Source organism: Fistularia commersonii, chromosome 32 (genome assembly GCF_037954325.1).
Source record: "Fistularia commersonii isolate RoL2024-O1a breed Wild chromosome 32, RoL_Fcom_v1.0, whole genome shotgun sequence".
Taxonomy (NCBI): Eukaryota; Metazoa; Chordata; class Actinopteri; order Syngnathiformes; family Fistulariidae; genus Fistularia; species Fistularia commersonii.
The window spans coordinates 5,112,644-5,128,017 of NC_141315.1; the positions used below are offsets into that span (position 1 = coordinate 5,112,644).

The following is a 15,374-nucleotide window of genomic DNA, read 5'->3' on the forward strand; positions in this document are numbered from 1 at the left end:
ATTTTTTTTTTGCCTTTCAAAGCAATTACATCAGTCCCCTGCAATGACAATACATTGCAGGAAACAACGGTCACGATTTATTGGATTAGATAAGACACATACACATCTCTTTTTTTCTCACAGGCTAGATTTTATTTAGTCTACTGCGTGTTAGGAGTGCCGGGTTGTTTTTGATTTGTGGGCGATGATGCAATGTCCGAAACATTTTGCTGCGGTCTAATAACGGTACAGTATTTTTTCCCGAACTACAGAAAAAAAGACCAAATATTCCCATTTGATAGCATGACTAAATGAATAAACCTATGCCAAGTTAATCTAAACCGTTAATATATTAGCGCTGCGGATTTGCGCTGCTTTTCCCTGCTTTGAGACTTCTTCTACTAATAGATATTTAATATGATGAACACTAAAAAGCCCAATGCTGCCCTCCACAGTATGCGCTGGCTACTCCTCCGATCATTTTATATCCAAGCATGTTGCATTGAAAAAGCACATTAATGATATCCCAATAAATTAAAAAGTAAATGCAGGCATAAATATGGAGTAAAGTGTGTATCGTGAATTTGAGCGTATGTATTGTAAGTATGTAGGAATCCGAGAATAAGCAATCGTGTTCAATGAACGGATATGGTCTGGGTCACGTGACACCGACTACGTCAGACTACGTAAAAAATATGGCTGCGTGAAGTAAGCCAATCAAATCGCAGGCGGGAATTTGTTCATTCGTTTAGACCAATCAGAGAAGGTTCTGGAACAGCGACGGGAGCCGTTGTCGAAACTAGCTGGACACATTGTCTCTCAACAGTTTTTCCAGATCTACATTTTTTTATTTTATTTCTAAGTCAAATCGTAATCAATAGTTCTTTACAGACGAACGCGTACCAGGATACAACATAACGAAGCGGTAAGTGAAGTGAAACGGCAAATTATGTGTCATAACGTAACATGTTAGCATTAGCAGCCGGCTAGAATAGAATTCGGCTTGGTGTAATTCCTGGAAGAACAATCGCGTCGTCGATATGAAGTGACCACTAAATTCAAAACAAAACAAAATTAAAAAACATGTTATTTTATCTTAAATACTCTCGAAATAACCGCGTGTCTCTCAAGAACCCAACTCTAAACCCCTGCTAGCGTGGTTGGCGTAGGTCCGCCCGTCTGAATGCACAGAATGCAATGGTAGCCAAATTCCATTCTTTATTTCCACTATTAACCTACCCCAACAAATGATTTCTTGATCTATGTCTGTGCAAAGACGATGTGTAAATTGCAAGTTGTTGTCAGGGTTGGATGTCGTCTACTTTCAGCCCCATTGATTTTTTTTATATGTGTTGAGGCTAAATAATTGGTAACAAACAAGAGTGATTGACCTTCATTTTGCTATAACAGTAAAGAGCTGTAGAAGACCACACACTTCTTATTAGAATAACTTTACTCTGATATTTTGATGCGCCCATGCGAACGTAAGCTATCGAACAGTTGGACTGGTAGTAAATTCTCTAATGTTGTCTGCATGAAAGTTTTCACCTGCAAATAACAAAGGTTCATTGTGAGATTTTCTGTAGGAATGTGATTGAGATCAGATTGTTTTTGTAAGTGCATGGAGTCCAAACAGGTGCCTGGAATGTATGTCTAAATATGAACTGCTATGTTTCTTGAATTTATTAGGGGAATTTCTGTTTTTGCAAAGTCAGAATAACTAGTTGAATTTGGTTACACATTTTTGGTGTTGCATTGTCATATTAATATGTGTTTTACGACACTTATTGCTTTGTTTTGTTTTCAGTAATGCATTTAATACATAATTACATTTGAATTCACTTGGTCTATGAGTACAGCAACCAAGTTCTAGTATATTATTAAACTGTGATTACATATTACTATTAAAACTTAATTGATGTTCACTCCCAATCTCTGTCTCTACCATCTTACTTTTTTTTGTAACAGATGACAGGCTCAAATGAGTATAAACTGAACCAGGGACCAGAGGATGGCATATCTGCTGTCAAATTCAGTCCCAGTACTGCCCAATTTCTGCTTGTTTCCTCCTGGGACTGCACCGTCCGTCTCTATGACGTTGGAGCCAACACCATGCGAATGAAGTACACGCACACAGATCCGGTTCTTGACTGTGCCTTTTTTGTATGTCCATATTTATATATGTAATGACCATCGTTATGCACTTCTTGATTTTCTTAAATTAAGTCTCCAGGGTCTGGGGTATCGGGCTGATCTAAGTGTTGTAGGAAGAATAAATGGTTGGACTGGATTGTGCCTTTTTTCATTTTCTTTCCTTTTTGCTATATTGCCAGTACAGTTATTATCCACATTTATATTGAACCATTTAAAATTTAACTTGGATCTTTTGATGAACTCCAGTCCATCCTCAGAAATATGCCAACATTCAAAAATATGAATGGCATTGCAGTCATTTTATTGAACCCCCCCCTTGCAAATTAGAAATATATACATGGACTTGCAAACCTGTCAGGGAAAAAAGTGTTTGGCATTCAACTTGACATCAATGTGGACTAAAAATTCACATGCCATGTGTCCATAGAACATTAGAAAAAAAGTGGATAAAAAAGATGAAAAAAAAAATGTTTGCGAACACAGTCGAGGATTGTGTTTCAGATGTGCTTGGAAAAAAGGAAACAATTTATGAAATATTTAACAAGGGCTTAGTATTAAACTTTTATTATAAAGCATGAGAGATATTGAGAATGTAGATCCATTGGTTGTCCTGCAAGAAAAGGGGTTCTTATAACCTTCCCCTGTGTGATCATACAAGTTAATCTGTACAGCAATGATTTTGTATCGTCTGTTTCATTATTGAACCACTGTTCATTTTTGGAGTTGTATTAGATTTACAATGATTTAGTTTATACAGATATTTCCCCTGAAACATGTCTGATTATTTCAAGCGCTACTAAAGATTTATATTCAATGTAAGGTAGTCGAGTTTTTTATTTATTTTTATACAGCATGTACCCAACTGAGGTCTATGGTATTTTGTCTTTTAATAATTGCCTTTTGAACTCTCAGGACCCAACACATAGTTGGAGTGGAGGTCTGGATGCACAGCTAAAAACTCATGATTTGAACACAGATCAAGGTATGTCATGTAAACATTCATCCATATTCAGCCTAAAACCCTAGCCAGTGTTTACAAAGAGTAATCAAATGACTGTCAAATCATTTTAATAATATTATTTAACAGATACAATCGTGGGAACACATGATGCCCCTATTCGTTGTGTGGAATACTGTCCAGAGGTTAACGTTATGGTAACAGGCAGCTGGGACAGGTCAGTAAGACTGTGGGATCCAAGGACACCCTGCAACGCTGGCACCTTTACCCAACCTGAGAAGGTAGATAAATGCATTAGAATTCATGATGCTTCAGATGTGTCTGTCCTAGAAATAAATCACATTAAGTAGATGTGCTACATCACGGCTCTGACTTACTCGTTGGTGGCCTTTAGAGTTTGTCAGCACTTTGCAGTACCGGGTTTTATTTCTTAGCAATTTTATGTGGGTGTATGAAATGGATAGGACATAAGCACGGGTACAGTTTGAACTTTAAATCTGGTGGTTTAGGGAGAGAATAGAGTGTGGACTTAATTTACATGGAAATGAGAGATCCGAATAGATAATACTACATTTTGAAATCGCAACTGATTTACCCCATTGGAAATGTGAGAAGTAGCTCAGAACCAGAACTTGCCCAACTTGCTTGATTGATTGTAAACCAAACACAGGTAACTGAGTTTACCATTTCTCCACAGCGTGGCTGTCAGGGCCATGTGCATGCGTAGCGATGTACTACATAGGCCAGTTACACTAAGTTCTGGTTAGTGTTTTTTTGTACCTGGCACACAGCTTGAAAACTCACAGGAAGTATTTTGCTGGTACCATTTTTCCTCTAACTGTCCAATTAGTTATCTTTTTTTCTTGTGTCATGAAACAGTATGTCAAATGTTTATTAACTTTTTTAATATATGGTGGCTAGTTTTATTTTCACTATGTTTTTGGACCATATGTTGTAGGCAAATGCAATAGCTGAGTCAATTTACCTTTGTTTAGTTTTTCCCTGATGATTAGCTTGATGAACTTTTTAAAGAATTCATGTTGTCACATTGGACCACAACTTTTTTCATGACTGGCTGAAGTCACTTTCTGGAGCATGTACCCTCACCTCTGGTCAAACTACCTGTCATACCCACAATCATGCAATTAGTTAACCTTTTATATTTGACTTCAGAGCATGGCATTAGATTTGTAGAAATGTTTTTAAATTGTAAATATTTAAATTGATAATCTTTTGGCCGTGTGTCTCCTTGTGCCTGCTGACCTGGATGTGTTGAATTTTCAGGAATATTAACATTTGATACACAATGAGATTTCAATGAATTATCATTTGTAGATCATATATTTTCCAAAAGTATAGAGTTGTATTTCTGACTGTGTACATATCTCTTGTATTGATTGTTATTGTTATAGCCACAGTATATGTCTGCTGTTACATGACAAAACAAACTCAGTGGATATGGTGTAACTTAATCCAGATCCATTTACATGTTCAAGGAATCTTGTATGCTTTCCATCTTGTCTCACATTTGTTGTCTTTGTGACAGGTGTATACTCTGTCTGTGGCTGGAGATAGGCTGATTGTTGGCACAGCTGGAAGACGAGTCCTGGTGTGGGATCTGAGGAACATGGGCTATGTGCAGCAAAGAAGAGAGTCCAGTCTCAAGTATCAGACACGCTGCATTAGAGCCTTTCCCAACAAACAGGTACACTTTGAACAAGAGCCTAGTTTAATAAATTAACATTGTGTTAACATTTTAACAATGCTGATTAATGATATTGGGGACAAAGAAACGTGAATTAATTTACTCCCTATAAAATATTGTTTTACTGACACAAATTCCTTTGTTGATATGAATAAGGTCTACAGTATCCTCATATTTTCTGCCTTTGCTTCAGGGCTACGTCTTGAGTTCGATTGAGGGACGTGTAGCTGTGGAGTACCTGGATCCAAGCCAGGAAGTTCAGAAGAAGAAGTATGCCTTCAAGTGCCACCGGCTGAAGGAGGAAGGAATTGAGCAAGTCTACCCTGTCAATGCCATCTCATTTCACAGTGTACATAACACCTTTGCCACAGGTACGACTGACCTGTTCGCCTTGAAAATTTGAATTTTTTATTAAAAAAAAAAAAAGGTGGATATGACAATTAGTTGTTTACATTGTGTCAGCTTGCTTTTTTCACCAGCTACACTTGTTTTAATTATCATAGTGTATCAACTACACAAGGGTATAAAACTGCCCCTGCAGTTGTACTACCAGCACAGACATTGTCACCAAAACTTCCTGTTGTGTTTTTAATTTTATTTTGAGCAAATCCCTTATTAGTGTGCTTTTTAGTTTTCTTTCTGATGGTGTTGCCATAGTTGCTTGTATGAGGTTGACCTCCTGTCTCATTTCCAACAGGTGGCTCTGATGGCTTTGTGAATATCTGGGATCCATTCAACAAGAAACGTCTCTGTCAGTTCCACCGTTACCCAACTAGCATTGCTTCGCTAGCCTTCAACAACGACGGCACCATGCTTGCCATTGCAGCTTCCTACATGCATGAGAAGGGCGACATCAGCCACCCAGAGGATGCCATTTTCATCCGCCAGGTCACTGATGCTGAGACTAAGCCAAAGTGAGTCTTCCCTACCCCTGTGCTCCTTCCCTTCTCTGGGAATCCACTAGCAGCTGTATTTACAAGGAGCACGTCTGACTGCAGAATATGCTGATCTATATCTCTACCTTGCCGCTTTTCAATATCCGACAGTTGAGAGATAGACGGATGAGAACTTGAAAATTCTCCTACCCATCTATACCAATGTAAATATACACTTGACCAGGAGCATTGGAGAACCCTGTTCAGTGTAATATAATCTGCTGCCGAGGCCCTGTAATAAGCATTGTCTTTGTTAAACCTGAAATGTTCGATGTTTGTTGACCTGCAGTAAGTAAGGGAGCATTTTAATCGGCCATTTGTAGTGCAGCCCTACTAAGACATGAAGACAAATATATACATTTTAATTGTCTGATTTAGACATTAATGGAACCTTTTGCTGCATTTTGCTTTACATCTATGTTGAATTCATTTTTACTCAACTGGTTACATTTCCTTTTGATGCATCATTTCCACAAAATGTAACTTAATAAAAACAAATGTCATTTTTTGGCACACTGGTTCAGCCATTTTCAGTTGATTGATTTCTCTTCTGTTTGGTTTGCAGGTCAACCTAAATCCACATCTACATATGACGTCTTTTTGGGTTATCTACTGGCATCCAGTTTGATATTGTTATATTTTATCATTCTCTTCTCTATTCTAATAAAGCTCTTTTTGTCATGTCAAATACCTTACGCTATCCTGACCTTCTCTTGTATTTTTTTTTCTTCTAATGTCAGCATTCCTGTATCTGTTACTTGTTCAGTTCACTTTGTCTCTTGTATATTTCCACAAGCCTCTACTTCTTGACTAAAATCGATTTGTTTCTTATCATCATAAAAGGAGTGCAAAGACACATTAAGTGAGGCACGCAGTAACAGAGCCTCATGGTAGGGGGCACTGGTGATCCCAGGGATCCTTGTTACTACTCGGCTACAGAATAATATAATTAGCAATAGCAAGCCACAGTAAACAGTTAGCAAGTCAAGTGCAGCCATCCGGTTATTTTCCCGATCTCATCGGGCTGTATAGCCCACAAACGGTGAGGGATGACTGTAAATCTCCTTGGCAGCTTCTCAACCTTTTGGTCGAGAAGGATCCCAATTCAAATTGTTCCTGAGGCGACAAAGTTGCTCCAGCTGGTGGTCTCCGTTCCGGCTACAACAGCATCGGTGGAGCGGTCATTCTCGGCACTGAAGACTCAAAACATACACTCGGAACAGGACCGATCGAGGACCAGTGTCTTCACTGGCAGTGATTTCTATTGACACGGAGAGACTTTTAAAAGAAGAAAAACAAGGAAGACTTCTACAAGCAAGTAATCGATGCTTTTCTTCAGGAGCGGCGCATGGACTTCATTGATAAGTAAAGGTAAGAGATAACGTTTTTTTTAAATGTGCTTTTTTTTCTCTGCTACAGTTCGTATATGTAAAGAATGCTGATATGATATTTTAAACAAAACACGTTAACTGCTGCCAATATAATGGTGAATAAGGTTCATATGTTTGTAAATCTGACTGATTACGTCGGTGCCTCACCGGCCATGAACCTCACTTCACGTCACTGCAAACGTTGGTGGTATTGTAGCTACGCGCTACTAGCATCGCATTAGCAAACAAAGCACTGCTTTCACAGAAGGTTAGAATTCTCATAAACAAATGAGAAATAAACATTTCAATGAAAATGTTGTGCTCTGAAATTTAATTTAACCTCTTTATTTTAGATGAGCAAAATGAGCCTGTAAAGTGGGTTAAGAATTATCCCAAACAAGGAAGTAAATGCCTGAAAATGTAAAGGTTATGTTAAAACCAGGTCTAAAATCATTGTAAAATGGGTTAAAGAATTAACCAGGAATTTGCAATAAGTCTAACATAGAACCATGAACTTAGGTGAAAATAATGTTTTTGAAATCAATCAGAACATTTATGAGAATTAAAGTGGTTGGAAAACAAAGAGGGTCCTGATGTCCTCCGTTTCAAATAGTGTAAAAGAGAGAGAACACTTATTGTCAAGTTAAAAAAAAAGTGTCCCATTAGCCTATAGAATAACTAAAGGTCCTGACATGTGAAAGAAAATACACTCGGAATGTGTCATGGTCAAAGTGATTGTGTTGATAATGTGTTGAGGGAAAGCGGTGATCCACCGGTCTTGCCCAGGGCTCCACTTGCCCTCAGACACTGACCTGTGTTGATGGCGATCTGAGGTCTACGGCCTAAAACAGACCTCGCTTAATAACTGAGTCAAAGTTTGGAGAAATCCAACTATTTCTAGAGACCTCCTTGTGTCAGTCCAAGAAAAACAAAACAAAGTCACCAGATTTCATCTATTTGAACGGTATTTTTATCCATCGGGTCCCCTGGGTGGTAGTTTGGCAGGACTGCAGCACAAAGCAGGCTATCAATCAGATTTTTTCCTCAAGATTGTTGTGTAACTTGCTCTCCAAGAAACTTTTCTGAGGGAGGACGAAAATATTTGTTTTAAAGTATAATACAAACATTTCAACTAGTTAATACTGACATTATCATTAAATGTATCTTTTGCTGTTTAGCAACTTGACACACTGGTGAGGGTTCGACACAATGCAGACCTTTTTAATGCAGTATTGTATCTTATATGAATGGGAAGAGTGAATACAGCAGTGCTCCGCAAAAGTCCAAGCTGTGTCTCTTTTAACCCCCCCCCGTTCAGATTTTCAATTGCATCTAATGCAATTTCTGAAGCCCTTCAGCCAAAGCAGAAGAGAAGATAGAGATGTCAATTATTCTATTTAAGGGCTCCAATTTTTTCTAATGGCTCTATCTGCCGCTGCTGTATCCTGGAAATGATTAGTTCGGTTTGTTTAAATGATGTAAGTAATTCCTATGATTGTTGATAATGAGTCTGTCTTTGACGTCGGATTATGATTGTAGCTTAATATGAAATGGCATTCGTTTTGGACATAATCACTGGCCATGAAGCAGACAGAATGGCCAAGGGGGTTGTTTTTGGAGCTGCAGCAAATTACCTTGTTTCCTGTCATCTTTTGACTTCCGCCAAATTGGCGAATGGAGTGTGTATTAGAACTGTTGAGGTTTTCTTGTCCATCGGATAGCTCTTTTTTTTTTTTTTTTTTTTTTTGAAAGGGAAGATGTTTCTTTGCAGCCAATTTCCTGGGAGTATCAATGTAGCTGTTTGAAAAAAGAATTGACGTGCGGCCGAAACATCTTGCATTAGATAAAAAAAAAGGTTGTCTATCTTATTTGTTATGTTTAACAACCTGGTCACAAATGTATGGAGATATCGAAGTCATTCTAAATATTTGTTAAAAAAAAAACCTTAATGTCCATGAGGTTATCAAGTAGCATCTAGCCTGATGCATCTCGGCAGTTTCCAGTCAATTCGCTAAATATTTCCCTCAGCCTTGATATTTAAGAGGCAGGCAAATTTGTAAAATTAAATGAACAGGGCGGCACAGCGGTTACCACTTGCGCCTCACGGCTAAAGGTTGCTGGTTCAGTTCTGAGATGTAGGCCTTTATTCTACTGTCCAAAACCATGCTGTAGGTTCAATGGAGGCCCTGAATTGCCCAAACATGTGAATGAGTGGTTACATGTCTATATTTGGTCTTGTAATCAACTGGGGACTGGACCAGGGGTGAACGCTGTCTGTTGGCAAATGAAAGCTGGGATAGGCTCCCCGATCCCCACTGTGATCCTGGCTGCAGGATCCTATGCGACACAGTGCTATAGAATAAATTTGGACCCTATCAATTTATTGACTAAAAAATTAGATCTTGGCATATCCTCAGCCACCTTACTATATTTAAACCCATTTGATTTTAAAACTTGCTGCCTACAGGCCCACCTCTTAAGATATTACTTTTAATGATCACCTGGAAAAATTACATGTAATCAAACACTCTCCAGGCCACAAACATACAGCATTTTCAATGAAGAACCTCAGACACTAGATTGTAAATATAAGAAAAATACAAATCTGACTTTCATAAATCATGTTAATATCTGTTGCTTCATCAGGATCTTCCTACAAGCTGCTCTCTGAAGACCTCTGAGGTTTTATTTCGCTCAGCATAGGCTCAGCTAAGCTCATCTGCGGTTGTGTGGCTGAGCTCTGATTTCCAACCACTGAAGTGCTGCAGACAGTTTGGCTCTACATGAAACCGTTACATGACAATTAAAATGGATGATTGTGCTCCAACAGCTTGTCAGGTGCATTTAACTCAACCGCAAAAGGCTCTTATGTTCACTCAGGAGGGACTGGATGACCTTCACCCAGACACCTTATCTCCCAAGACTGGTTTCGAATATTATATCAAGATTATGATACCGTCCTTTGTGAATTGTGTGGAAATGGGGAAATCACATGGTGCATCAGGAAAATATTGACACCCTTCTGTATTACGGTCTGTCTTAACTTTCAGGCTTGAGATCGAGTCACTGATGCCTTTACTTCTTGTAAGAAAGAAAATTCTTCATTTACAAAGATGGAGAAATACATTAATTTGTAACAGAACACTAATATTTTACTGTAATTCAACTCAAAATAAACACACGCGACTATTTGTGGGAACCACTTTCTAGGAAGTTGTACTCTATCCAAAGATAAATCAGCATTGAGGCATTAATAGGAGTTGACAGGCTGCATTTCATAGATGCAAACATCCGGCAGTGTGATTCTCCCACATAACTTGTAGTTGTAGTTTTATGTTAGCTTTGTCATTAATCAGAAGGATACTCCCACTGGACAATTTGCTGAATTCTGCAAAGATATGGTAAGTACTACCTACATTTGCGACAGGAAATTCTATTCTAACCGGGAGCCGTACAAGTTTTCCTGCACTTCCCTGAAGGATGTGATCCATTTTGCACTAACATTGCAGTTGTCTTCCTCACAAATTAAAGGAAAGATGTGACCGCAACAAATGCTCACTGCTCGACACCCAGGTCTTTTCTTGTAAAATAAACTCTACATCCCATGATTGAAGTGTAGCATCATTTTGGCTGCTTGTACTCAGCCACCAAGGTGGAACCAAAACGAAGATCGGGTTCTGCTCTGAACGGCACTTTCCGTCCCCCGTTGCCAGAACATCCCAATCAGGGAATGAAACTAGAACCTTCGCCTTGGACAGAGCTGTGGCCAACCACATCAGCTTGCTGCGAGCTGTCCCTGCCCCAGGGAGGCTTTTAAATAGCTTTGCTGGGCAAGACAACATCTCCTTGAGAGCACTGTAGTTACATTACCGTCTAATTAGATGGTAAAGCTCAAGGCTATGTATGCCACTACTAGGTTTCACACTCACAGCTATCCATCTATTTACTTGGAGTGGCAGGAGGGGGTGTGCAGGCGAGGAGGGGGGGAGGGGGCACTCACCTGGGAGCTGTCCTGCAGTTAATCAAACATCTCAAACAAGACATTCACAGATTTGGAGCTCGAGGTGCCATGTTTGCTCTTGGGCTTTGTGCCGCAAATTAATCATTTAGTAATGAAATATGAAGTACTGCCATTGTTTGCTATTGTTAGCGTAATGATAAACGGTGAGGGATGTAGGGTGTTAAGCACATAAGAACAATAGTATTTCAAATATCAAATATAACATAAATGCTATGTCGTTTTATATGAAAGTTCATTTTGCAGAAATGATAAATCCATATGATTTTGGTGATGTTCTACCTTTATGTTTATACCACCGTGAAATTATCATCACCAGGTTTGAGTTCCAGTGTGAGCAGTGACTGGAACAATTTAATCCACCTGTTTGTTTATCATTTCTTAATCCCTGAATTTTTCACAAAGTGCCTTCAACAGATTTCATCTTTTTAATTACTAAATGAGAGGCAAGTAATGAAATAAAAGGCAGTGAATTAGGAAGGGTGAGTCAGATTGAAGAGAGAGGAGGGGGATCTCAACATACATCCTAAAAGCCATCAGTTGACTTGAATAAGAAATAAAGTAAAATGCAAAATATAATGAAGTTAAAAGTCAAACATTTCACACCCTCATTACTAGCAATGAAGGATATTTTGATTACTTATCAGGGCAGAAATTACATTTTATATATATATATATATAAATATAATATAAACCTTATATTTATTATATTACATTCAACTTTAACCATTTGAATTGTCCGTCTTTGCTTTTCCTGAGCGCATCACAGTTAAATCATCTCCTGTGAGAATGTGAGTGTGTGTGTGTGTGTGTGTGTGCGTTTGTGTGCGTTTGTGTGCGTTTGTGTGCGTTGTGTGTGTGTGTGTGTGTGTGTGTGTGTGTGTGTGTGTGTGTGTGTGTGTGTGTGTGTGTGTGTGTGTGTGAAATTTAATATGAAACCAGTGTATTCTGGTCACGTTTGCAAGATAAAAGTGAAGAAACAGTACAGTGCTCAGTATTGGTTTTTCATTTTTTTTGTTTTTTGTTTTCAGTTACGTTGTCCCTCACTGTCTTCATTAGAAGAAGCAAACTCGGTTAAAACAACGGCATTTCAGCAATTTGAGCTCAATGTTCCTAGATGATGAATTATGTCAATATAATTCTGTTCAAATGAAGAAACAGTACAAAGTGGCCTAAAATGATTGACCTGGCAGCTGAGCAAACCATGAAAGGGTTAAATGTTAAATGGGACAGAATAGAAAGTAGTAAAAGTGAGTATAGAAAGATGTTACAGGAGGTGTCTGTGGCTCAGTTGGGAGAGGGAGCGTTCGTCCAATTGGAAAGTTGGCGCTTCGACCCCCAGCTCCTCCTAAATGAATGTTGAAGTGTCCTTGGCCAAGGCACCAGACCCCAAGTTACTCCCTGGTTAGGGACACAGATATGCTGTGTGAGCGGGTGAATGCTGTGAAGTGCAATATTAGTTGGGGCCATGTGTTATTTACAGAGTGTATAAAAAGTGTTAAACAAGTACTTAGGGTCAACAGTCCAGAGCAGCGGAGAGACTGGAAAAGAGGTAAAGGAACGAGTGCAGGCAGGTTGGAATGGGTGGAGAAAAGTGTCAGGGGTACGAAGAGATAGAACACTATCAGCCAGAATGAAAGGGAAGGTGTACAAGACAGTGGTGAGACTGGCGATGCTTTGTGGACTAGAAACAGTTACAATGACAAAAAGACAGGCGGCAGAGTTGGAGGTCGCAGAGGTGAAGATGTTGAGGTTCTTTGGGAGTGCCCAGGATGGATAGGATCAGAAATGAGTCTATCAGAGGAACAGCACATGTTAGATGTTTTGGAGAGAAGATCATGTACAGAGGAGGGATAGTGAATATATTGGTAGACGAATGCTGGAATTGGAGCTGCCAGGCAGGAGGTCTACAGGAAGACCAAAGAGAAGATTTATGGATGTATTGAGAGAGGATATGAAGGTAGTTGATGTGAAAAAGGAGGATACGGAGAACAGGGTTAGTCGGAGAAGGTTGATTTGCTGTCCTGACCCCTGAAGGGAAAAGCCGAAAGAAAAAGAAGATAAAAAATGTTCAAGGTGATATAGAGGATGACAAGTCACACAGCATTTATTCAGTGGTTTTACAAAACTAAAGACAGAACCAGTTGCATCGTACGAATGATTTCAAGTCATCATTTGAATGACAACCACTTTTCTTTAGACAGTGAAATAAGGGGAAAAGAAATGCTGCAGCGAGTCCTGGGCGTGGCTTTGGAAAACTTGTGTTCCCCATTTGAAGTGAAATAAGATTGCTGGGCTTTTCAGTCCAGTCTCTTTGTACACTCATCGTGTCCATAATACCCTCGGTGCTGTTAAATGAGTTCATGGCCACAGGGCAAGGGTTACAGTTTGTAACTGCAATTAGCATTCATGGTTAGCTTAGCAGAACTAATGCACCACCGCTTTGAGGCTCAAGTTCCCTCGGTCCCCCCTGAGTCACTCGCAGGGAACGTTTAACTGACTTGTATCCATTTCAACCCGTTTTATTAGATATTGCCAAAAAAAAAGTGTGTTCCTGAAGTATAGCATTTAACGCCAACTTTAATCAGCTTTTTCAGGAATGGTGTCACTTTGAGCTCTAGCTGTCAATACAGACCAAAGAATATGAGCACAAAGGTGGGAATTATCACTGGCATGAAGAGTGACGTCTTCAGGGGCCTAATCTCTCACCCCTAGAGGCTGAGATGATGAGGGACTGATTAAAATCACAGAATTAAGCGGAATTTTATAACAACATTAACAATATCAACAACTACAGCTACAATTTTAACAATGACAATAATGATAATAATAATGACAATAATAATGAAAATTCTACTTATTATGATCATTTTCATTATTATTGCTATCACTATCATTATCATCATGTACATCATCGCTGTTGTTTAGTGACAGAAAATCACATTATCGAATTTTCAATGTACTGATCTGATTCCAAAGTTTAATACATTTTCTAATATTTTCAAATCATTCCAATAATATATGATAATAAAGAAAATGATTAATTTGCTGATGTTATCAGTCTGATATTAATTTGATATGAATAATAATACAAAATGTGATACCCTACTCTTTTTGTTGAATCCCATTACTCTTACGATTCCTCAAAATATATCATAAAAAATCTTTACATTTTTTAACATTAGCTGATAGCTAATTTGCCTTGGGACATTTAGTTGATCTCATGGTGGTTCTCAACGCGCCCAAGCAGCAACACCGGTGCGATTGTGGAAGCAGTTGTAGAAACTAAGGATCTCATGGGTATTAAGTGACACATCTTCATAAATGAAACAGCTTGGAGATGTTTTCTGCTCTAAGCTGTCCTGCGTGTTGTGTAATCTACCAAGATGTGCATGAACCTGTGTTTATGTAGGCTGACTGCAGTATAGAACTATGTTGAACATCTAGGGTGCAAAGGGGAGTTCACAGAGAGCAAATGCATGCATCGTTTCTTGTTATCAAGGGAATAAAGTGACAACAGAACAGCGACAGTAAAGGCCTGAAGGGGAAGTACACAAAAACAAATATCTAGCAGCAGAACTCATAGTAAAGAGGGTCAAGTGCAAAGTGACTCTTCAGATAGAATTAGCATCAAATATGACTTTCCAAAAGACAAAAAATAATACAGACGGATGGAACAAACGTTAAATAAGAATCAATGAATGCAACAGAAGCACAGAAAACTACATATGTGGGTTAAGATGAAATTGTCAAATTCAGAGAATAGAATTAAGTTAATGTGCCTATATTAGTATGTGAGTGTGTTGATACACACACACACACACACACACACACACACACATATATATATATATATATCTGTGAGTATATCTGTGAGTGTGTGTGTTTGTATGTGTGTGTGTGTGTGTTTGTATGTGTATGTATCTCAGCTCATGCATGGCAAAAAAAAAATGTAGGGTCACAAATTATTCATTTAATTTTGTTCAACACAAATACATATTGAACACATACTACAACACATACAGCACATACTACATATTGAATTTAAGACAGGAATAAAATTTTATTTATTTTTATATTTTACAAGGTAGCATTGAATGAATGTGGGGACCAAACCACTCAGTAATTTCTAAATATTTGTCAAACCCTCTCTCATAGAAATATTCAATTAGATATTTTGAAGACAGCATTCTTTGAAAGATGCTTTGAAGCACATTTTCTTTTTATTTAATTTTATATGTGTGACCTGTGTCCT

At 38.5% G+C, this 15,374-nt stretch overlaps 1 protein-coding gene across 2 annotated transcripts; it reads left to right on the plus strand.

The window, feature by feature from the left end:
* Window positions 1-708: 708 nt before the first annotated feature.
* bub3 (BUB3 mitotic checkpoint protein) lies at window positions 709-6,421 on the plus strand. 2 transcript variants are annotated; one of them, XM_086139785.1, is made up of 8 exons: window positions 710-904; window positions 1,948-2,142; window positions 3,046-3,115; window positions 3,221-3,372; window positions 4,638-4,796; window positions 4,990-5,167; window positions 5,494-5,710; window positions 6,297-6,421. In XM_086139785.1, exons 2-8 carry the CDS (start codon window positions 1,948-1,950, stop codon window positions 6,304-6,306), a joined length of 981 nt encoding a protein of 326 aa, XP_085995911.1. In that variant the 5' UTR covers window positions 710-904; the 3' UTR covers window positions 6,307-6,421. The 2 variants fall into 2 exon arrangements, with proteins under 2 accessions (XP_085995912.1, XP_085995911.1); XM_086139786.1 differs by lacking the exon at window positions 6,297-6,421 and having other exon boundaries at window positions 709-904; window positions 5,494-6,195.
* The last annotated feature ends 8,953 nt before the right edge of the window (window positions 6,422-15,374 follow it).